Source organism: Protopterus annectens, chromosome 12.part0 (genome assembly GCF_019279795.1).
Source record: "Protopterus annectens isolate FY-2018-M chromosome 12.part0, PAN1.0, whole genome shotgun sequence".
In the NCBI taxonomy this organism is placed as follows: domain Eukaryota; kingdom Metazoa; phylum Chordata; order Ceratodontiformes; family Protopteridae; genus Protopterus; species Protopterus annectens.
In genome coordinates, this window is record NC_056746.1 from 141,841,574 (window position 1) to 141,867,620 (window position 26,047).

The 26,047-nt window shown below is 39.2% G+C and overlaps 1 protein-coding gene across 2 annotated transcripts in view; it reads right to left on the reverse strand.

Annotated features, from left to right (window-relative positions):
* Nucleotides 1-21,887, reverse strand: part of ABCC1 (ATP binding cassette subfamily C member 1) — a 1,301,041-nt gene extending 1,279,154 nt beyond the window's left edge. The window contains exon 1 of one of the 2 annotated variants that reach the window (XM_044089159.1): nt 21,641-21,887. In XM_044089159.1, the coding sequence (XP_043945094.1) occupies nt 21,641-21,688 (48 nt within the window). In that variant the 5' untranslated portion in view covers nt 21,689-21,887. The remainder of the gene's footprint in view (nt 1-21,640) is intronic. The other variant, XM_044089158.1, reaches the window with a different exon arrangement.
* Nucleotides 21,888-26,047: the final 4,160 nt, after the last annotated feature.

A 26,047-nucleotide genomic window follows, 5' to 3' on the forward strand; every position in this document is an offset into this window, starting at 1 on the left:
AAACTAATGAGGTTGCCTGCACCCTGTGAGTACAGGTAGAGAGGAGGAAATCGGTAGTAATCCAAATAGTGCACTTTTCAAATGTGCACCTGTCATGTGTCGACAGCTACTCATGTAGGGTAATAAATAATGGAAATGGCAGGTGAGCATGTGCATGTGTGGGGGTAGCAGGGTGTGTGTAAATGCATGTGTGACAGAACAGATACATATAGCTGAATCTACAATACAGCACATGATGCACATTCCCATAGTCAATGGTAGCATGTGATGGTGTGCAGCTGGTACACTTTGGTAAGTAGTATGGGTGCAGATAACAATTCAGGACATTCATACAGTTACTGCAGCAGGAATGCTGGGATATACACACAATCATAGTGGAACAGTGAACAGTTACCAACATGTTACTACTTATACACATCTATGTAGTCACCCTGTGCATCAGCAACGTGTTTACCTTCTCCTGCACTGATGTTGTAGTATGCAGGAGGTGGCACAGTGTCATCATACGCACAGGGTGTGGGTTAGGTATGCCCAAGCCAGCCACTGGTACCACCAATTGACGTGTGTGTATGTGTGTTTGTGAGGGGCAGCAGTACAGGGTGGACCAGTGTTGGTGCAGTGTGTGTGTGTGTGTGTGTGTGTATGTGTTTGCCCTAGGTGTTAAATTTCTGCATGTGTGTAAGCACGCACACAGTCCCACATAATGGCTGCCATGTACAGGGTTTTGTGGACAGCCACAGACTGCACCTGTCAGGTCATCCAGATCAGTGTCTGTGGGCACGGACATGGTACCTGTTCCTGGCAGGGGTGCTACGGACCGTATCCAGTACTAACCCAGACTGGGTACTGTCATCGGAAGCGGGTGTGTGTTGACTGGACACAGTTCCCTGTTGGGACTGTCCAGAGCCACGTGCACGTGGTCTCCTGGGGCGTCCTGATGATAGCACTAACCCAGCATTGCTGGGGCTGCTGCTGGCACTTGAGGTGTGTGAGTGGGCCTGTTGTCGTTCGTGGCGACTGCCAGCTGTTGCCGGCATACGGCCATGTCGGCGCCGCAAACGCACACCATCGCCCTGGCCCATGGACATCTGGTTGTGGAGCAGCTGTTGTATGTCCCCACAACGTCTGTCAACGACATCTGTGAAATTACGAATAGCATTCGCAATGTCACGCATGCCATCTGTCATGGCTGTGCGACATGCGGTCAGCTCCCTCAGACCCTGTCTGGTGTACCTTTCCATATGCACCTGTGCCTGCACAACAGTCCGAAACATAGTGGAGGTTGACATACCTCCTTGGGCACGTCGGCCAGATGCAGTATGGCCACGGATGCCCGACTGTCTGCATGGTACCTTTGGAGGACCCTGCTCATGGCTGCTTTGTGGGGATGCATGTACCACAGGTACCACATTACCCTGATCTATGCCCAATGCATACTGTCCATCACCTAGGGACAATGGTGACAAAGGATGTAACGGCAGGATGACTGTGCGCATTGAAGGGGTTGACAGCTGTGTACTGTCAATTGGCTGACCAATGGTGGACCCAGACAAACCTTCCTGCACCATTATAGACATTTCATCATCATCAGTACCTGGGGCACAAGATTCAGGTTCCCTGCTGCAGGTCACCAGAGCAGCACCAGAACCTACGGGAGGAAAACAGGGAACACAGATTACAGTCTCAAGACATATTTTATGGTGATGCACTTCAATACAAAATGCACACATTCAGAAATGGACACATGCACTCATGGACACACACACATACACACACATGGGCACAGGCACACTTGCACACATGCACACCCCACAGTACACACACACACACACCTCAGTACTGAGTTACACTACTCTTACTAGTATTAACTTGAGTATTGCAGGTATTATTAAACACACTCACCAGCATGTATACTACAGAGTTACACTACTCTTATAAATTGTTTTTCAGGTAAAGATAAACACACTCACCAGCATGTATGGCCTGCCTCGTTGCTAGATGGGAGGGACCTGGAAATATGAAGAAAGTAATGTCAGTGGGCACAAGTGTGCCATTTGTTTTGCATATGATACAGTACAGTAGTACACCAGTTCCCTTATACACATCAGCTGCTCATAAGGTCAGTATCACACATGCACAATTACATATCATGATGACAGATACATACCACGTGCACACCTTATGCATGCATGAAGTAACAGTGTACAGAACAGTCATATGTACATATGGCATCTTACCTGCATGCTCAGTGTCTTGCTGCTGTGTGGATCCAACCTCCATCATGATGCAAGTCTGATGCTGTTGTTGTTCTGGGGCTGGATCCACGACACTTAGCAGTAGCCCCTCCTGTCTGGTGAGGGGGGGGGGATGTGTGGCCACCCCCCACCTGTGGCAACCTGTTGCCTGCGGATATCTGCAGCACGCTGGCGGACATTTCTAATCAAATCACTGCAGTGATGTCTCACCTGCTCATATGTCCTATCATGCATGCCAACATCATTTATCCTGCTGACAAGGTTTTGTCACAGTGCAGACCTCTCCTGCTGATTCTGGGTGGTACGTGAAAACAGGATGTCATAGTGACGCACCAGGCTCTGGTGGATCACTTCGTCCTCTGCAGCAGCATAGGCAGGGTTCCTTTTTGGAGCCATATCTCCCTGGAAAAGTACACAAATAGGATATCAGCAGAGTACGTCAGCAATATATGGTACACATTCTATACATGAAGTATTAAATTGTAGTTATTACTGCTTGGTTGTAGGAACAAACGCCTTCAAAACAGTTTATACACAGAAAAACACAGGGTTTTCGTCAGATTAAGCGACTTCATCAGATGACCAGTATAAATCAACCCTCCATTTTATATACGTCCAAATTATTTAATCGATTAATTAATTATCCATTTAACCAATATAATTCCCTCCATTTATCTTCACTGTTAAAACATACCACACCATAAAATAAATTAATGCATTATTTTCACATTACAAAAGGGAATGCATAATAAATTCACCTTCAGATTTTAATAGACTGTATCAATAATTATCCTAAGTTACCCCTGTCTTTGTATATATATGCTATTAATTTAAAAAAATGTTGTTGTAGAAGTTAAAAAATCTTACAAAGTTAATAGTCGTTAAAAATTAAATATTATTCATTTCATAATAATATTATAACAATAAATATTTAGTATTATAAATAATTAAATACATAACTTATATTTAAAATACTTTTTGGAAAACTTATAAATATTGCATAAAAAGAAGCTTTAAAATATAAAATTGTCACAGTACTTTGATAATGCAGGTACATAAAAACATTATTATCATTTGTATATATGTAAATGCTTATACAATAACTACATCCAGGGGTGGTTATACATATTTTACATTCTCTAGCTATAGCTTAGCTGCTCTTAATCTTAGTAATGGCATTATTGATATATTGTCATTCAGCCCTGGATATTTATCCAATTTTAAGGTCAGCTGCCACCACAGCTCTCTGTATTCCACTCTGTCTTCCCATGGTCAGCCCCTGAAGTCTTTCTTTATTTGTTCAATTATTAAAAATTTATTTTTATATTCCTTACATATTTTACTATGTTTATAAAGTGCGTTGCTCTCTTTTCCAATAGAGATGTCATACATGTGTTCATAGATCCTTCTTTTGAGGGCCCTCTCGGTCTTTCCTATATAAAAGGAATTACATTCTTCGCAATAAGCTAAGTATATTATTCCCTTGGTCTCACAATTGAAATATTCTGGGCTTTTTATCCATTTATTTCTACTTTCTATATAATGCCCTTCCTACATGACAACACTGACTACAACGTCCACATTTATATGTACCTTTTTTATTTTTACTGTGTCCATATTTGGTTTCTAAAATATTTCCTAAATTTTGAGAATTTTTATATATTACCTTTTTAGGAATTTTAGTTAAACCATCAATATCTGTTAAGCATATAAATCTATTCCACTCTTTAAGAAAAATATTTCTAATGCCATTATTCAACCCATTGTATTCTAATATCAGGGCCTGTGAATAATCTTCTCCATTTTTTATTTTCTCATGGCTTACAGCATTCATTTCCTCCCTTTCACCCAATGCCTGACCATTTACATTGTTACAATATATAGGTGCAAATCTGCCTACTCTTCCTATCTCAACTTCTTTCCTAATCTCTTTAATAAATTTGGTAGGATAACCTCTTTCCTTGAACATACTTTCCAGTAGGTCACATTCTTTCTGAAAATCAAGGTCTAAACTTGTCATCCTACTTCCTCTGACAAACTGCCCTTTGACAATGTTTTTCTTACAATGTTTAGGGTGTGCACTTTTAAAGTGCAAATAGGAATTACAAAAGGTATCCTTCCTATATATTTTTGTCTCAAACTTACTTCCCTCTTTATACATTTCCAAATCTAAATATGTCATTCTATTGTCAGAAATATTATGGGTGAATTTTAAGAAGCAGGTAGTGTTATTCATATACATTAAAACCTCAAGTTTTTCTAACCATGCAGTCCAAAATATTACAATATCATCCAGAAATCTTTTATAAAGAATCCAACAAGATTTGTATTCAGATTCTATTATATATTTCTCCTCCCATTTCGCCAATACTAGGTTAGCATAAGTGGGTCATCTGATGAAGTCGCTCAATCTGACGAAAACACTGTGTTTTTCTGTGTATAAACTGTTTTGAAGGCGTTTATGTTCCTATAAACTTTTAACTTAATAAACGTTGGCAACTGAGGAGCTGTGCCGTTGCATTTCACTTTGCTGGCTTTGGTATTGTGGTTTTGGTGATTTTCAGCGCATTTTTGGATTTATTGGTATTCAGCGAGATGGATGGCACGCCTCCACCGGAAGTGAGGAGTTCTGATGATGTGGGACAAACCCGTAAGCTTATCGGACAACTTACGGAACTTATTAATATTTTAACTCCGCTCAGTCGGTCCCTTGTGGGAGCTACAACCAGGCAGGCTTGTCCTGCTTCCTCGAGACATGAAGGAGATGAATTAAGACACAATGGCAACAGGAAAGGGGAGCTTAATGGCAGCAATGTCGACGTCGGCGACCCAGTGGAATCTTTTGAACCTGCTAATATGCCCAATATTTTTCATTTGGGCAACAGTGGAACGAGAGGCAGCAATATGGAAAGAGGCATTTACGGAGACGCCACTCATGCTCAAGGTACTGTTTTTTCTGGTGAAAGCAACCACAAAGAGACCAAAGACTGGTTACAGTCCAAGCCCTTATTTAACTTTGATTTTAATCCTAATGGGCATTTTAATGGACAATACAATGTTATAGATGGAACATATAAAAATAAATTAGAACATCTAAGTAAATTAATGTTCAAGTATAGAACTCTGTAAATAGAAAATGAATATTTAAAGGAATGTATTTCCAGAGAAATTGTGCCGAAAGGCTTGCGAGTGTCTAAGTTTCCGAACAATGTTGTACATGATTCAGAGTATTATAAAGAATTATGTGAAGTATTTAATAAATGTGGCCTTGGTGTGCTCAGGTTAATTATAAAAGAAAATGTTAGAGTTCAGGAGGTCATACACAAAGATATAGAGAAAATGGACCAGTATATTAAAAATGACCTGATATTTAGTATACATGATGAAAGAAGAAAATATTATGATTTAAAAAAGGATATTGATCAAAAGTGCAATGACATTATTAATAGGAAAATGAAAAAATTACAGAGGGATATGAATGAATATGAGAGTAAGATTAGTTACCCCAATCCCCGGGGTTTTAACCATACAAATCATTACAATTTTAGTAACTATTATCGGAATAGAATGGATACCTTAGAGGAAGAGCCCAATTTGGAGTACAGAATAGTAGGGAAGAAGTATATCCGGACTACGATATGGAATATGATCAAGCGTTTCCCCCTTTAAGGAGGTAGGAGAGGTTGTTGAATAGACAGGCTCCACAATATACAAATTTTCAGAAGAAAGGAGGGAGAAGGGGGAGGGGGAGATTTTAGACACCCTCCCAACCCACCCAAATACCAATACCATTACAACTAATGTTAACCCTAGTAATTGTTATACATGGGACAATTTTTCTATATACAACTTTAGTAAGGTTATAGTTACAAAAGAACACTTCACTTTATTTTCCAAGGGTTTGAAATTTATTCCTTATAGTAAAGGAGATGTCACAAAAAGTTTACTTGACATCAAGTTGTTTCTGAGGAAAGTAAATTTCAATATTATCTTCCCTGAGAGAAATATAATACATAGGGATGTGTTGAAAAGAAAAAGTATTTATAAACCCCTCCCTTCACCCCCAATTAAAAAATCTGGAGAAAGTTTTGGAGGGAGAAATTAGGAAACATGGAAATAATTGTAGATGGGAAGAAAATATTACTAATCAAGAAAAAGTATTATTATATGATATGAAACATAATACTGACATAAGAGTTATGAAGCCGGACAAAGGGGGAGGCATTGTGATCATGGATAATATTTTATATGATAGTAAAATGTATTCCCTATTATGGGATGAAGATAGATATGTTTCTGCATCTAAAAATGAAATAAACATAGCGTATAATAAGATTGATCTAGATTTGTATATGTTACAAGAAGAATTGATAGACTATAATAGCTATAAGTATTTAAAAGTTGATAAACCTAGGTTACCTACAGCCTTTGGGATTCCAAAAATACATAAAAATAAAGAGGATCCACCCCTCCGCCTTATAGTGTCAGCAGAGGGATCCAAGACCCAAACATTAGCGAAATATGTTGATTCAAAATTAAAGCCTATATGGACTTATGGACTAATAGAGAAAGTATACTAAAAGATTCATGGGACCTGTTGAAGGATCTCAATAAGTGTAAGTGGCAGGAAAATGTGTTATTTATAACCATTGATGGGGTCGATTTGTTCTCCTCCATTCCCTACCAGAAAGGTAAGGAAATGCTAGAGGAAATGGTCTTTGAATATGGAGGAATAACCCATAATGACAAAATAGCCAGTCTTTGACTTACAGATTTAGCTCTAAAATACAATTATATTCATTTCAAAGGTGAGTTCTTCCAACAAATTAAAGAAGTAGCAATGGGGGCCACATGTGCCCCCACTTATGCTAACCTAGTATTGGCGAAATGGGAGGAGAAATATATAATAGAATCTGAATACAAATCTTGTAGGATTCTTTATAAAAGATTTCTGGATGATATTATAATTTTTTGGACTGCAGGGTTAGAAAAACTTGATTCTTAACGTATATGAATAACACTACCTGCTTCTTAAAATTCACCCATAATATTTCTGACAATAGAATGACATTTAGATTTGGAAATGTATAAAGAGGGAAGTAAGTTTGAGACAAAAATATATAGGAAGGATACCTTTTGTAATTCCTATTTGCACTTTAAAAGTGCACACCCTAAATATTGTAAGAAAAACATTGTCAAAGGGCAGTTTGTCAGAGGAAGTAGGATGACAAGTTTAGACCTTGATTTTCAGAAAGAATGTGACCTACTGGAAAGTATGTTCAAGGAAAGAGGTTATCCTACCAAATTTATTAAAGAGATTAGGAAAGAAGTTGAGATAGGAAGAGTAGGCAGATTTGCACCTATATATTGTAACAATGTAAATGGTCAGGCATTGGGTGAAAGGGAGGAAATGAATGCTGTAAGCCATGAGAAAATAAAAAAATGGAGAAGATTATTCACAGGCCCTGATATTAGAATACAATGGGTTGAATAATGGCATTAGAAATATTTTTCTTAAAGAGTGGAATAGATTTATATGCTTAACAGATATTGATGATTTAACTAAAATTCCTAAAAAGGTAATATATAAAAATTCTCAAAATTTAGGAAATTTTTTAGAAACCAAATATGGACACAGTAAAAATAAAAAAGGTACATATAAATGTGGACGTTGTAGTCAGTGTTGTCATGTGATTCATAAGGAAGGGCATTATATAGAAAGTAGAAATAAATGGATAAAAAGCCCAGAATATTTCAATTGTGAGACCAAGGGAATAATATACTTAGCTTATTGCGAAGAATGTAATTCCTTTTATATAGGAAAGACCGAGAGGGCCCTCAAAAGAAGGATCTATGAACACATGTATGACATCTCTATTGGAAAAGAGAGCAACGCACTTTATAAACATAGTAAAATATGTAAGGAATATAAATATAAATTTTTAATAATTGAACAAATAAAGAAAGACATCAGGGGCGGACCATGGGAAGACAGAGTGGAATACAGAGAGCTGTGGTGGCAGCTGACCTTAAAATCGGATAAATATCCAGGGCTGAATGACAATATATCAATAATGCCATTACTAAGATTAAGAGCAGCTAAGCTATAGCTAGAGAATGTAAAATATGTATAACCACCCCTGGATGTAGTTATTGTATAAGCATTTACATATATACAAATAATAATGTTTTTATGTACCTGCATTATCAAAGTACTGTGACAATTTTATATTTTAAAGCTTCTTTTTATGCAATATTTATAAGTTTTCCAAGAAGTATTTTAAATATAAGTTATGTATTTAATTATTTATAATACTAAATATTTATTGTTATAATATTATGAAATTAATAATATTTAAATTTTTAACGACTGTATTAACTTTGTAAGATTTTTTAACTTCTACAACAACACTTTTTTAAATTAAATTAATAGCATATATATACAAAGACAGGGGTAACTTAGGATAATTATTGATACAGTCTATTAAAATCTGAAGGTGAATTTATTATGCATTCCCTTTTGTAATGAGAAAATAAATATGGTGTGGTATGTTTTAATAGTGAAGATAAATGGAGGGAATTATATTGGTTAGATGGATAATTAATCAATCAATTAAATAATTTGGACGTATATAAAATGGAGGGTTGATTTATACTGGTCATCTGATGAAGTCGCTTAATCTGACGAAAATGCTGTGTTTTTCTGTGTATAAACTGTTTTGAAGGCGTTTATGTTCCTATAAACTTTTAAACTTAATAAACGTTGGCAACTGAGGAGCTGTGCCATTGCATTTCACTTTGCTGGCTTTGGTATTGTGGTTTTGGTGATTTTCAGCGCATTTTTGGATTTACTGCTTGGTTGTAACTTGATTAAAGTGTAGCTATCATTTTAAGTCTTTTGGATTAAGCACTTGGCCTTCAGACCAGTTGTTTTACATTAGGAAGGTTTGTGGCAAGCACTGTGGTGGCAGGACACGTAGCTTTCATCTTTCTAAGTTGGGAACTGCTGATTGAGAGCCCAGTGTCCAAGTGTATTAGTTCTGGTATAAGCAGTTGGCCTTCAGGCCAGTTATTTAACATTAACAAGGTTTGTGGTCTGCACTCTTGTGTGAGAATAGGCTGTACTCTGCCATTCATAGCTGGGAACTTCTGGTTTAAGGTTTATAGTGCCTGCATATTTGAACTGTATCTTACTGACATTGGTACACCTTGTTTGCTGTAGCATACACTACATCCAAGCCTCCTGAATCTAGCTTTGTTTATATGCTTGTTATTTGTTAGCTTGTTATTTCACTGGTACGCTAAATCCACATAAAACACAGCTTCTCAGCACTTCTGTGAATCACTACTGATATCTGCATTGCTTACTGTACTTATTGCCTTGTTACACTTGAAAGAAAGTGACTGCTTGTCGTTTTTGCATTTACTTAAATGTAACACATTGCACTTAAGTTACCTGGCACTTGCTCACTGAAGCCATTATATCAGTCAGCAGTAGAGATTAATATCAGTACACCCTCACTCCCCACTGGACCTTGTTTTCAATTATTACGGAATTCACAATAGTATTCTAGCATGTCCAAAGGTCAGTTGTCAATCTCCTTTCCAGTCCAGCTGGTGAGTGTGGTAATCCAGAGGCAATGTTATAACAGCCTCATGTACACAGACAACCCCCTCCTCCTAACAACAAATTCAAACACATGTGAGTGATGCAACCATATACCAAACTGGAGGCTAGGCTCTCTACTCAATACTGCCATAACCAGTCAGGTGGAGAAGGAAACCACACTCACTACAATTCCAGTCTCACATAGACCTACCATGACAGCAAAACAAACACACAATCACACAAAAACATACTCGGAGGCTCAAAATAAAGATCTGCCTAAGCAGCAGAGACCTCCAGAGCAGACACCCAAGCAACCGCTACCCCAAAACAAAACACGTGCAACACATATCTCACAAAGCCAATGTGCTGAACACTCACAGCCCTTAACAGTAAACAACACACCTCATACACTTGTAATAGGTGACTATCATCAGGCACACTGACGTCACGTTCACCAGGCTGAACGAGGAGAGGGTCACAGTGTGCAGCCTGTCGGGCACTACGACCCGCCACATAACACAAGCACTCAAGTAACTCCAAGGCAAGTACAAATATGACTCACTCATTGTCCATGCTGGTGTGAATGACCTGACACATACCTCCCTGGACTACATGAAGAGAGACAGAAAGGAGCTCTCTGAGCATGTAGCCCAAGACAGTATGACCCTGACCTTGAGTAGCATCTTACCCTCACCAAGAATGATGCCACAATATCAAGGCAAGATGATCACTTTCAACAACTGACTGAAGTACTGGTGTCATTCAAAGGTGATCCAATGCCTGTCAGCTTGGGATGATATGCTGTACAAGCCACGATGCTTTACTAGGGACAGCTTGCACCAGTCACCCCTGGGGGGCTTTTGGATTTTGGCAAAGGCTCTTGCTACACCCATAGTGCCTTTATTAGGCAAGGCTCATAAGGCAAACCCACATCCATACGTATCACAAAGGATGAGGAACTAAGAGTAATGCTACACAACACCAGAAGTCTAAACCTCAAGATACACGCACTCAAAACACTACTTAGCATTATGGACATCGATATCTGTGCAGTAACAGAAACCTGTTTCAGGTTTCCCAAGAGCACACCAGCACTACCAGGTTATACCTGTTACCATTCTTGTTGGCCCAAACAACAAAAGGAGGGGGGAGTATCAATATTCATCAAAGATGCCCACACCTCCACATTGGTGGCAAAGTACCACATAGGTGTTAAGCCATTAAGTACAGAAGAAGTAATTGGGGACTTGGAAACAAACTTGATAGCAATCTGTCATTTGAGAACCACGTGGCCAAAGTGGATTGAAAAACATGTTATATAGCCCAGCTAATCATGAAGGGATTCACATGTACATCAGGGGAGGTCATCGTGTCTCTTTACTCATCCATCATCAGGCCTATAATTGAGTACAATGCCCCTTTTGGGATGTACCTAACCAGACACCTACAGCAACTGGAAAAACTCCAACAGTATCTCATCAAGAGGATCAAAGGGCTCAAACAGATGCCATATGCCAGTTAAAGAAAATCCAGCTGGACTCAGTGGCATACTGCCTGTTCAGAGGCAATCTGTGTCTTGACGTATACAGCCATGTCCAACCCAGAAGTAATGGACATGCTGCACCTCAAGAAATCAAAATCCCATACAGCCACACGCTCAAGAGACCTGAACCTTAGCACTGAAATAAATAGGACATGCTGGAGGGACAGATTCATGACCCAGAGGCTCCCTTCACTCTGTAATGAACTCACAGTACAGGTTAGGCAGAGTCCCTCATTGACTCTCTTCCATAGGAATCTGGATGAGTGGATGGAGATCATAGTTGTACTCCGGGTATCACTTCTATGTCACTGTTAGACAGAGGCACAGTATACTAACCTCGGAAAAGGGCATAGCAAAATAAATTTTAATTGGGTGGCAACACATTCTGCTAGGCTTATCAATGCCCTAGGGCAAATAGCCTAGTATGAACCTATGAACCTATGTGTACTGCTATACTACTTCTGCCATATGTTGCATGTGTGTGCGTTGTGGGGGATGTGCAGGTAATGGCCAGATATTTCTGCACAGGCAACACTTCTGAAACACTCTGGGTGTTCATACCAACATACTGTATATGTGTGTTGCCATCCAACACTGTGATGTGGACACACATTACTCAGCCTGAATATACATATCCCAACAACACCACAAGCACAGTACACTACCTTGCTATGTATGTATGTAATTACACAGTTATTCACTAGTTAGGACTGTGATGCTATCCATGCAGCCCACTGGGCCAGTGGAAGCCACAACACACACTGCTGGCCCCTTTGCAAAAGCTTACCACAGACATCCCACATAGTGCATGTAATGTGCACACACATATCTAACCCAGACCATATGCACACCACTTATTTATCTTGTCCAGTGGACTACAGATGCAGGCACATTGTATAACAATAGCAGGAGGCTACTGCAGCACAGAGCAGATTCAGATGAAGGCAAGGCATCTGTGGTCAGCAGTGGTAAGATGCTTCACATTCACCAAATGCACAGATATTGGCAACATTGTTGCAGACAGTTTAGGTGCAGGTATCCCCCCATTCTCCTATACAAGTGGAATTAGTTATCACAGATGAATGTAACCTCCCTATCATCTCACATGTCCAGGTGAGGGCCACCCTCAACATTGCAGAACACACACAGCATCACTGTTACAAAATGGTATCCCTGGATGTGTGATACGTTCACCCCTAGAGGACATAGCACCACATTACAGACTGATATTAAACCCTGGCCATACTACAGGATATGTACCTGAACAGTGCCATACATACACAGTGGTCCCACACCAATGAGGAACCTCTACTGACCCTGGGAACTATTGCATCATATGCATAACTGGCCTTGTGTTCTAAGCTATGGAAGTTTTAAGTATGGAAGACATGTACAGCAATATTACATATGTATATATATCGGGACTATGTACACACAACCTATCTCATGGACATACCTATAGATAGTGAACTATGATACATTTGGAGGTTTCACAGTAAACACAGTATTAACCTGCTACTTTGCATTACATGTGTCTGTGTCAGCTGTTGCTGTGTCACTGGTGCTACTTGCTGCTGCTGGTTTTGTTGCTGTGATGATGCAGTTTTTTTTATCACTGCCTTTATTGCTTTATTTATTTATTTCTCTCTCTCTCTCTCTCTCTCTTTTTCTCCGTCGGTTTGGTGCAATGAATGTATTGCATGTGTGGAGTGTTAGTACTGGATGCTTTTGTAGGTATCTGCATAGGTCCATGTGATGGCCTTTGCACCAATTGTAAGGCAGCATTTGCTAATTGCATGCAGCCAGTTGTGTACTGATTGCATGTCTCACTGTGATTTCAGGACAGTGCTATAAAAGGGTATGCGAGATAGACGTTGCCCTTTCAGATTGTAAGGGCGTGGACCATGCTGGCATGCTGTCGACAGTGTTTTGTGAGTGTGAAGGTTAGTAAGTCTCTCATGATTCATGCTGTGTTGTAAATTCAGGTTGCTGCATTTCTCTCACCTGTTCCCTATAGTGAGTGTGTATGCATACTGACACCTACACCATATTTCATATATATATATATATATATATATATATATATATATGTGTGTACATAAACATACTTTCATATATGTATATTAGCTGACATTATTAAGTACAAGCTAACAATTAGCAGGGCTGTTTCTGTTAACACTGAAGTAGTATGGGAATCCAGTAATTCGGACATTAAAAATCTACCCGACATGCTTTGGGTAGTACACATCCTATATTGCCTTTATATTGATTCCTACTATTACATGTTATATTTATTTTAGCACTATGTTCTTGTATGAGAGTCATGGCTTAGTGGTAGGTCAAACAGACTAGTGTTACCAAGGTCCTGGATTTGAGACTGACAGTGGGAATTTATTTTTCTTTCAAAATGAGTACAGGACCTGTCAATCAAAGCACTTAAAACCAGGTCTGCGCACTGGCGGTGAGCTCTGCGCACACCCGTGCTATTTTCTTTGAAAGAAAAAGGGGTGACAGGAAAGTGGTGAAAAAGGGGTCACAAAGAGGGTAAGACAGTAGGGAAACAAGCTTGGGATTTGCAGGAGGGATGTAGGTGAGGCCCATAGCTGCCCATGTCTTTCTCAGCAACAGCTGTGCATTTGTATGTAATTTGGTGTGACATTTGAAACCTTCCACCCCTGAGAGAGGTGTCAGGACAACATTAATACCTGTTGTACAGCCAATTGTAATTTACAGTTTCAATGTCCAGCGGACATGTGTGCAACATGGACAGCTATGTATGGGGCGTAATTTTTTTGTGGGTACAGAGTGCCCTTTTTTTTTTTTTTCCCAGGAGAGAGTGGTATGTCAGGTGAAGGTAGTCTGTATAGCTGGGGAGGTAGGTTGGGTAGGTTAACAGACAAGACGCATACAGGGGTGGTGTATGACACATGTGGAGGGGTTACACAATTGACTGGGACGGAGGTTGGGATATCCAGGGCACATGAGCCCACAGATGGCAACAGTGTAACTGATATCCCCACCCATAGGCAGTTGCCACTGTTCTTCACAGCCCAGGACGGGGCTGTGCTGGGGGCTGTGCAGGCGGGACAACGGGCATGCCCGTAAGCTGTGCCACCCCGGCCTCAAGCTGGCGTAGGGGCCCAAGAACAGAGTCTTGAATCTCCCTTCGCACCACAGACCGGACACCTTGGAGGGTGAGTGGACGGGCTCCTCCGGCCACGCTTGCAGAGGGGGGACAGGCCCCATCCCCTGCAGCGCTTCCACCCGAAGGTGGCACAGGGCCACTGGAGGAGGGTCCGGCCTGGGCACTAGTGCCAGGTGCAATCGCCAGATGAGGTGGGAGAGGTGGGTCCGCTGGGACCCGCCTTCCCAAGCGTTCTAGGTTTGAGAGTATGTTATGTTAGTTTGGGTTAGTAGCATATTATTCCATTCAAATTAGTTGTAACAGCATGCATTGGTATTCTCATAACAAACACCCAGATATTAACACCATTGAACAACAGGCATATCAATATCACATGCATTATTTGAACAGAAATACACAATCAAACAACATGCAGGGTTGATTAATGGCAACAGGCCATCAGGTATGCAGGTATGAACAGGGCACATGCAACAACGGACATGCATATATTTTTGAAACAACAGGACAAATGTCCATGGGTAATGAAATGTTCGCATACCAATATTTAGTGAGTTTTTTTAATTTGCAATTATAGGGTAGGGTGGAGAAAGAAAATGTTGACACATTCATAAATTATACATTGATATACATTTGTAATAGAAACGCAATTAACTTGTGGGTGATAGTTTTCAAATGATTTTTAAATTACTGTCATGCTAGACCTGTTACAGGTACATCACTATCCTAGTTATTTTGAATTTGATCAGATACATCATCCTGCTACATTTTGATGACAGGGCAGGGGACAACTATGGATGTTTAGTATGTCAGACAATCATTCATTCTATCTGAAAATTGTTGACTGTGGTCACCATATACAGATTTTGGCTTAAACATTCAAGATTCAGACACACTGAAATCATTTTGGGATGTTAATTTTTAATTCCCCACATGCATTTAGTTCTGAAGAAGCACACTGAGGCTTATATATTCAGGAGTTATTACTACTTTATTTATTGATACATGACCCTTTCTGTCACTCACACATCCTGCTATTTCACAGTTCAGGCTGGTAACTTCTAGGCTTTGTTCACATATTAGACCTGCGGTGATTCAGACACTTTCCAGCAGCCTCACTTCTGCCATGATTCAGCATTTCAACAGGGGATATATCTCACATGTGATTAACTCAGCTTCTGAAAGCTGTACTCTTGAGACTACTGCAGGTTATACTACATTTAATTAATGGTGGGACATCTGTATTACAGAACTATTTATTTCTATCAATTATATTTCCAGTTTCACTTGCATACTGATGAACTTGTTGCAGCCATACCTGCACACTTTCACTTGTTGCTTGCACATTCTATTACTTTTAATGAATACACTGCAGTGTTCTGCCACGTGCTACACTATAATATTTATTTACAAGTACTAGGTGGGGTTACTAACCTGCATGGTCGCGCAGCCGCACCAGCCTGCTGTCATGTGCCCTGCGATTCGCAGAGCGGACACCTGCAGCTGTAATACAAAACAAATAATATTGGAACACACATCTCCATGGTATCAGCTAGTTGAATTCCTTACATACATAAGTAAAATGTAACTTACTCAGTAGTGGGGCATTGGGCATTTCCCGGGCCTCCTGGATCCATTGGGTCAACTGGTCTTGTTTGCGTCGCTTCAGGTCCGTATGGTGGCGACGGACCTGCTCACCGGTACGTGGAATCCCAGTAGCACTAGTGAGATCATGAGCCAACTGGCCCCATGCCTCCGCCCTGTATGCTCCCCATGAGACCTGGCCCTGCATGAGTTGGGCCTCATGATGGTGAACTAGGAGCCAGACCATGTATCTGGACTCCTCAACGCCCCACCGCTGTGCTCGAAAGCAACGTCCCTCCCCTACTCTACTCATTCTGCCTGCAGGTCTATTCTACAATCGTTTATGCTGTGTATTCCCGCCTATGGGGATTATATATGCCGATTTTCCCGCACATTTCTATGATTGGCCATTTTGGAATTGTATCAACTTCACAGAAACTGCTTTATCATGCTCCATTTTGGATCACATCCTATATATATGCTATTTCTGCATTTCTAAGTACTGCTGTCATGGCTTAGTGGTTTAGTACCTTGACTCTAGTGCATGGTATCCTGGGTTCGAATCTGACCACTGATTTTTAATTTTATGACTGTCTAGACAGGCTGAGGGGTGTGTCTGTGTAAAGGCACTTTTGATACAGCTTGCTTAACGTTGCCCAGCGGTTAGCTTGTGGGCGCGGCGCGCACCTCCACGCAAACAGTGTGCGCTGGGTTAAACCTTAAATTGGCTATTAACATGCATGTTAAGCTAAGCACAGCTAGTTGCACACAGTTTGAGCCTGTTAAACCAGTGCTTAGCTACGGGCAAGCAATTTGCAGCCTTTGAAACACTACTCAGCTACGGGCACTCTGTCTCACCTTGTTTGACAGCAGCTTAGCTATCAGTACATTTCTAAATATTTTTATTATTGTATTACTTGAAAATATATGATCCATTTCATTCCATTTTACAAAAGGAAATACTTTTACATTTGTACAATACTGTCAGGGGCCTGTTTAGTGCTTATTGTGCTTATTTACAAAAAAAAAAAAAAAAAAAGGATGTTGTGTGGGCTCGAACCTTGCCTGCCTGCTCTAAAGCCGAAAACTCTACCGCTATGCTATTACTTCTTGGCTTACTTTGCATATTTAGTTCTTATATCCTTTTCCACTGATTGCTAACTGCAGTTGCGCTAGTAGCACACCCGCGCACGCATTAGCAAACATTTACGGGGTTTTAAAAAAAATAAAACAGTTTTCATTTTACATTTTATAACATCTGTTCACTTTTTACATTGCTGGTCTGTGGGGGCATGTGTTGTAGTGTGTTTATTCACATTTCCATGGCCTCTCTCGTGGGTGTTTACTTTCTGCCATTCTAGACTTCCGGGGGAGTGTCCACTTGCAGAGCTTAGCCTACGGACAGGCCCCCTACTGTCTTACACGGACCGTGTAAGAGTTACAGTGTGATTCAGCATGCCTCATGCATATGCATGACATGCTGACATCACACCGTTTAACTGCAGCCTCCGTGTAAGAGTTATAACTCTTACACAGAGGCTTCCTGAATTTGGCCCATAGTTTCTGAGGAAAAACAAACAATGTCCATCACATTACTGGTAATGAAGCTTCAGGAGGCAAGTTGACAGTACTTCATACTATACCAGAGCACACGGTAAACTTTCCTTATTCAATTTACACACAGTCTCTGAAATGTGGGATGTACTATAAGTGTGGTCAAAGCCAAACTACAACCAAAGTGATAAGAAGTAGATTACCAGTAAATTACATAATTAAAGCATCTGGTTTCATAATCTCGTTTGATCAGATACGTAACTGTGAACTTCAGAGAGTCACTTAAGGACACATATAGACAATCGTACAGAAACACATTCTACAAACTATACTGCATCATCTCTTAATAAGCAGCTTCTGTCCTAAAATGACATCATCCAGTCAAATAATCTTTCAGAGCCCATTAATATCAATACAAATGCTTATGACCTCTTATGTCAACAATAAAACATGTTTTCATTAATACAAGGAATATGCTTCTAACCATAGGAAGAATGCAAGAATAACTTTCAAACAAAACAAGACAAATGTGTCAGTGAATCCATTATTATCCGACCCCTAATGTAGTAGGCTTGGTTCTCTGAATTACAGAAAATAACTTGGCAAATTCCACAACTATTAATCTTCTATTGTTAAACTAAGGCTAGTCCCTTGATAATTTAACAAAAATCCAGACAGCATTTTAGATGTATTATTCAGTAATCTTCTACCTTTTCAAAGGACACAAAGTGTGTACCACAGCAAACTGGACAGACAGTAAATGAGCAGATCACAGAGAATTATTTTGTTCTTGTACGCTAGTGTGTGCACTCCTTATGAAAAGGAGCATATCCTGTTATAAATTCTGCAACTGAACTGCATACATATCCTGTATACTTATTAACACCTAGGAAGCAGTATTTGCCTGATTCAGGAGTGAGATCATTTCAAACTCAGACCTTTCTCCTGAGTCAGCTGCTGACTCAGTCTGTTACAGCAATTTACAGTATACATGCTCCTGCAAGAACATTTCAGGCAGCTCTGTAAGATAGCAGATTGCTCCTCTAAATCCTTCTGCACAGCTCTGGAACCCAGCTATGTAAATAAAGCTTTTACAACCACCTTGCCTGGGGAAAATCCCTTCTAAACCCTGGTCATCTCTACATATTTATCAGCTATAAAAAAAAAAAAAATGTCTTTCAGTTATTTATTTGAGACTCAAAGCTACTCAAAGCTCTTTTCACTGAAGAAGTTATACAAGGGCGGGAAGTGTTGCGTCCTAACAAAGCCCACCCTTGTTACCTCTGTAACATATATGACTGAGGTAGTGGCACCTTGTCAGCCCTTCCATCACATCTCATAGTGATGGGCAGTTTTATTCTCAAATTATACGCCAGTCTTTCCCCAATGAATTCTAGTCTCCTCAGTCCTAAACTGTTAAAAATTGTCATCTAACACTCCTTCATCTCAATTGTTTTGACTGACTTTTTCAAACAATTTACACTCAAAGACTGTCTAGAAAGTTTCCCCTTCTCTGCCACAGATAATATCAGCATCCCAGTTTTGTAAAAAGGATAATAAAAATAGTGGCTGTTAAATGGCAAACAGTTATCACCAATTGATTCAGAACTACACTTGACCCTACTAAAAAGAAACAAATCACATACCTAAAACAGGCAAGGTAACTTTCTAGTACAATCTTGTCCTTGACTTTGAGGACAATTCCAAAAAGGTATGGTATTATTCTTCAATACAAATCATATACAAAAAAATCTACCATTAGCAGAAACAACTGTACTGTAGCTCTAAACATTAAATGAAAAAATAAATGTTCACCTCCCCGACTTTGTAGGAGCTGGCGTGGCATTAGTAACTCAGTCGCGCTGCTCAAAACCATGCCTCTCAACATGCCAAGCCTCAAAAATCATAGAAAAGGGTTCAAAACTAACTGCAAATAAATTTTACCAATACGTAAATTCTCACTCTCAGGGAGGGGGGACTGATGCGTACATTCTCACTCAGGAGACACATGTAATTACACTTGCATACACAGATTAAGTAATTTTTTTCACCATATGTCAATACAAAAAAGTCACAAAAAATGATTTTGCCTCCACAAACAGTTTTTGAAAACATCCAGAAGCAATAAAATACATTATCATTCCAGTATAAATATTCATCAGTATCATCTACTTTATACAACAGAACATAGCAGCAACTACCAATGCTACCTATTTAGCAACTAAATGCTCTCTATCAAGGGTCATCTATCCCTAAAGGCTTACTTTTATATTGGGAATTGCTGTCCTCGGCAGCCATATTTATACAATCAGGATGTGGAGCTCTAGTCCTTAGAGCCATGAAAAGTAGCTGGTAAGTTTTTTCTACACATGAGCTACAGACTGTTTATCTAGATAGCTCCTATTAGCCATACCTCCCCAACCTCTTAGAGCAAGAATTCTGGACAGAGAAGAAAATGTTGGGGGGGGAGGGGTGCCAAAATTAGGGACAAATTTAAAATATTGCTCTTATAAACGTAGAAAGCTGCTAGAACATGTTTTGCATTAGTATGCATTTTATGAAAAGCATGATGTCTGACACTCAAAGGTCTTGTCCTTATTTAGTAACTTCAATCCTGAATGACTTGTCACATAACCACAAATTTTATAACAAACAGACCAAAAGCGTGTGACAAAAAATCAGGGCATTCTGGGAAACACTGGGCAATGGGGTATAGCAAGAAATTCCATTTTGTACTCAAACTTGTTTTTTTTTTTTGTTTACTACCTACAATCTAAAAAACGACCACATCTTTGCAATATTGCCCCTCCAGCAGTTAACAAGTGTACACATCATTGCCAGCGGTCCCTCTAAAACTATTAAAGATACTGTTCTTAGATTACCAATCCTCACTGTAAGCAAGTTATGTACCCATTGTTACAGAGATCACTTTAGACAGCTGTAGACAAAAAAACAGCCTGAAAATGCTACAATGTTTAAGTGATGGAAAGAAAAAAAATGCACTCTGCAAAGTATAAAAAGAGTAGGTATAGCTACACACTTGCTGGACAATAGAGAGAGGGATATTGTTAGCACCTAGAAAATTTGTTGCCATTTGAAGGCAGCTCATAGTTATACTACTTAAACAGTAACCGAGTCTACAAATGTACAAAAATACATGTGGCATACCTGATGAAGACATCAGCTAATTACAAGCCCTATTTATATTAAAGGTGCAAGGGTAGCTACTGCCAAAACATATGCATGACACCACCTGCCACAAGATACAGACTAATATTTAATTTTATTTGCAGTTTGTTTTCCAGGATAGGACTTCAGAATCAAAAAAAAAAAAAAAAAAAAAAAATCACTTGTCGAGGGACAGAACATTCATAACGACAACTAGGGTTACCACCTGTCCCACTTTGCGAGGGGCAGTCCCTCTTTGGGCAGTTGTGTCCTGCAAAAATATTGTAAGAATGGCAACTGTCCTGAAATATTACGGCAAAATTATTTCCTATATTTTATGTAATACTTGCATAAAACAGTTATTCTGTATCTGAAACACCTAAATGTTATAAGAAACATAATAAGCAACTAAAATGGTACAAGAATAAGCTTTTATTTAGGCAAAAAAGTTAAGCTATGTCCCTTGTACTGGCAGTGGGTATGTTCTGGCTTGAAAAATCTGATGTTTGTACCACAATTGTCCCACTTTGGCCATCTGAAAAGGTGGCAACCCTAACAACAGGTACTGACAGAAAATGCAGTGCAACAGTGTATCTTGACAGGGAACCCTTTCGCTATGCTCACTGTAACTAATGAAACTACCAGTGTACACATGCCACAAGGCTTAATATGACATACGGCAGATACGTGGAAAAGGTAAACACATACCACAGAAAACAAAACACACCGCGGTGCAATAATATTAATTTATGCGCGACATAAAAACAACACACACAAAGCCTTACCCAAAAAGGGTCTGTCACGTTGGACCGGCACAGAACATCGATCCCCATGAAGAAAAACGAAGATATGTCCCTGAGAAAAATAAGAAACTTCCTTTGGGATGCGAATGACAAGAGAAACAATAGTTTGGGCTTCTAATCATAACCTTCACAGCCAGACATACCCAGCAAACTACAAGTTGTCCTGAGAGAAACAGAAATGAAACTCGTAATACGAGTACCACTGCCTCGAGCAAAAAAAAACGAGGGGAAAACAAGGCGGGACAAAATTACACAGGAGGATACTGATTGGTTACAGCTAGAAACGTCAGTGTCGCTATTTAAAACGTCGGTATACACCGGATATGTTGTTGGTAGGGTAGTAGTACTTTAAAAATGTGTAAATTAGTCCCGGTTTTTGTTTGGTTAATAATTTGATTTGTTTTGAGCATTGTTTTACAGGGTGTTATTTCCTTTTTTCACGGGATTGTGTTTGTACTGTATTGCTTTTAATATTACGTAAACAATTTTTAGTGGCTTTGCCTTTTTATATATGCTTTTACTTGTACACATCCCTTTCAAAAAGGGATTATTAGAGCATGCTTTGAAGCAATTACTTTACTGGAAACGTTTATTTCAATAAATGTATAGTTATAAAATATAATTATAAATTTAAATGTAGCATAATGTTGTAGAGGGTAGTGTGTGACAAAAGAATGCCAAAGAAACTGAAAATTAAGGTGTACAAAATACCGGGGCGACCATTGCTAATGTATGGTGCAAAGAAATGGACAGTAAAAGCAGAGCTGTTGAGGAAGCAAGAGGTGATTGAGATGAAGTGCCTGAATGGGGTGGTGGCATACACGCTATGGAACAGATGACGAAATTAGGACGTCAGAGCAGAAGCCTAAGTACCTCCAACTACATAGAAGTATATAGAGAGCAGATAAGGTGGGTTGGGGATATAGGTTCATGAGTAAGAGATAAGCTAACTGCTTTTAGGTTCATAGGTACGTACAAGGCTAATGGCCCTGGAGCCTTTAAAAGCCTAGCCCATAGAAGTGCCCTGGCATCGTGCCGCCCGACATTAGTTCCAAGTGCCTGTATCAAGTAGAGCCACTGGAGTGATCCTGGGGAGAGCTTATTATTTCCCATCCACTCATCAAGATTTTACTTGAAGAGGGCCACTGAAGTGCTCTGCTTGACATATATGGGAAGTCTATTCCAGAGCATGGGCAGTCTCTGGGTTATGAACCTGTCCAGCATGTTCTGTTGATTGTGGTAATGAGGTTGAGATCTCTGGAGCATGTGGTGCGGAGGTATTGGGATTTCGTTAGCAGTTTCCTGTGATGAGGCTCAAACCTTTTATTTGTTGTATATCAGGTAAACACATTAACCATTATGCCAACTACGACATTGTGCCTGATACAGATGAGTAAGGCTATGAGCTGCTTCTGTAGCACAGGGTTTAATTTCCTCATCATTCATCTACTATGTGACTCTAACCAAGTCACTTAACCAGACAGTGCTTCTAGGCTGCCCCTGATAATGGACAGTTGCATCAGAAGCTTACTGTTGCTCATGCTAAGTCTGTTTTCGGTGAAACTGTTTTGTTTTATTTAGCAAAGGGGTGTCAGTGTTTTGTCGAATTTTGTAGAATTTGAAATAACAGTTTTAAATTAAATCAAAATCTGTGATATCATTGTAAAAGTAAAAATAAATACTATGCACACTGACAGGTTTAGACAGTGCTTCATGCCAACCCAAGAACCAAGTAATGGGATATTGGTAAAGGCTGTGAAGTCTGATCTATTACCCTGCCTAGGGCCCTATTTGACCATGATCTTGCTCAGGTAGTACACCATGTCAGAAAACTTGACACAGTTAAAACAAAAGTCATCCAAGACAAGGAAAGAATTTACAATACAAAACACATGTAGTTTTTGTGGTCGCCACAGCGGATCACCGGTCTGCTATTAAGTGGCAGTGGATCTTTATGGTGTCGCTTTGCCAGCCCAGTGCCCAACCTTCACAGAAGGCACACAAACACTCATGCACCTACCTGCATGTCTTTAAAGTACACTCGACAACATGGAGGACATGGAGACTCTGCACAGAAGGAGTTCCAGCCGAGAGTTCCATCAACCAATTCCCTTATTAGAAAAGTCAGCAGATTCAAGATGTTTAAAAAACAAAAACTGGTGACAATGAATGAATTTCTGCAAAATAAAAACTCTGATGAACATGGAAGAAACTAATGGACAATTACCCAAGTACCCCCCAAAAGATTTTTCAATTTATTTCTAATCCCTAAGTTTCAGGATAATGAACAATGGAAAGAGGTTTATTTTCACAACATTAGTGGCTGTTTAAAATTAATTTAGTAAAAATCAAAAATCAATGGCTGTGTAGGAAAGTAAAAGACATCATGGTGAAGAAAATTTGGGACATAAGTAAAAGGGATTGAGGGTTGACATAAGGGTCAAAGTGTTTACCTCCAGACACACAGTACAGAGTTTGATTATCAACCTTTAAGAAAAATTAAAATTGGTTAGGCTTAAAATGACCCAGAAGGTCAACTAGGCTAGCACTTACTCATGAACCTAAGGCAATAAGAAACAAAATGTCCAACAAAGAGATGGATGGATTGTCTGAAAAAAACTGCAACAATCAAGCATGACTATTGAAGTAAGTAGGAGAGCAGCAATGAATCAAGAGAGATGGCAGTAGCTGACACAGCAATCTGACCCATATAGAAAAAGGGAGTTGATATTCGTTTTGCTAACCATTTCTTAACTGTAGATATATTGCAGAGAAGCTGATATACATTGCCTATACTCATAATTATCACATAGTATTTCAGAACAGTTCCTTGAAAACAGCCAGAACCAATGTTTTAAAGGAAAACTTCACTTTATAACAAAAAACATGTTTTTTCATTGTATCTTTGTTTTCTGAGCTAATGCCTTAAAATCATTCAAAGTGTTTCAAGTGCTTCCTTTACAATTTTAATGCATTTCCCTCAAAATGGCAGATGATGGGTCTTGCCTTGGTAACGTGATCTTGTTTTCATGCTTTCATTCCTTCCCAGAATACATTTCAAGTCCTCTTTATATGAGTCATGATAGACATAAGGAAATAATGTTGTTTTCTCATGCCATTAAGATAGAATGGTAGGACTGTGAAGCACTGTCATCTAAACACACGTTCTCTAACAGAGCTGCTTCTATGTTTCCCTGACTGAGCCTCATTTATGTGTCTGTCAAAGTTTGTTCGATGCTATGAATAGTTATTTCCAGCAAAAGAAAGTAGGTAAATAGCAGGCTTTTGTAAATGGATTATTTTGTAGTTCTAAAAGAATTGACACACCGTCCCCACACTTTCATGTTGAGGTGTGAAAACTCACTGCAGTAAATGATCCTTGCTGTACATTTACAGGTGACAAGTAGTAGGACTCCAAACTATGTCAGTCTGCTATTTCCCAATGCCTTCAGTTGGAAGTTTTTTTCTCTCTCATGAATGATGCAGAATTAAAAAGTGCTTTACTAGTTCCTTAATTATGTATGTCATGTTCACCCCACTTTTTTCTATTTCATATTTATTTATACTTTGGTAGCCAGGAAAGTGAACTGGTCCCAGGACCCTTTATAGTCACAACTTGGGCTACATTGTCAAAGATAATAACAAGTAATAAATGCACTCAGGAATACAAAGAATATTGACATAAAGACACTGACAAAGATTGCATGTGTAACACATAGCTAATGTCTGACAGTGAATATGTAAAACATTAAGCAGCATTTACTAGAATGTATACATTAATATTGCTTAATTATTTTATGTTGTTTATTATAAATAATGAATTGTATGCACCCATATTGCACACACACACTATGTGTATGTATGTTAATGTGTGCATATGTACATAATATATATGTGTGTGTGTGTGTGTGTGTGAGTGTATAACGGAGAGCTAAATTATATGCCTGTGTCTGTACTTCATGACCTTTAAAGAAAAACATATCAAAATAGAAATTTTGTGTAACTGTATATGCGTTTACACACACACACATATATATATATATATATATATATATATATATATATATATACACACACACACACACACACACACACGCACACACGTGTGTGGGTGGGTTTGTGTGTGTATAATAATGTATGTAGCATGTCGAATACTATATGTGGGATGCAGTACTGTGTTTAAATGCAAATGTCTGACTGTGTGTGTGTGTGTGTGTGTGTGTGTGTGTGTGTGTGTGTGTGTGTGTATAACGGAGAGCTAAATTATATGCCTGTGTCTGTACTTCATGTCCTTTAAAGAAAAACATATCAAAATAGAAATTTTGTGTAACTGTATATGTGTTTACACATACACACACACACACACACACATATATATATATATATATA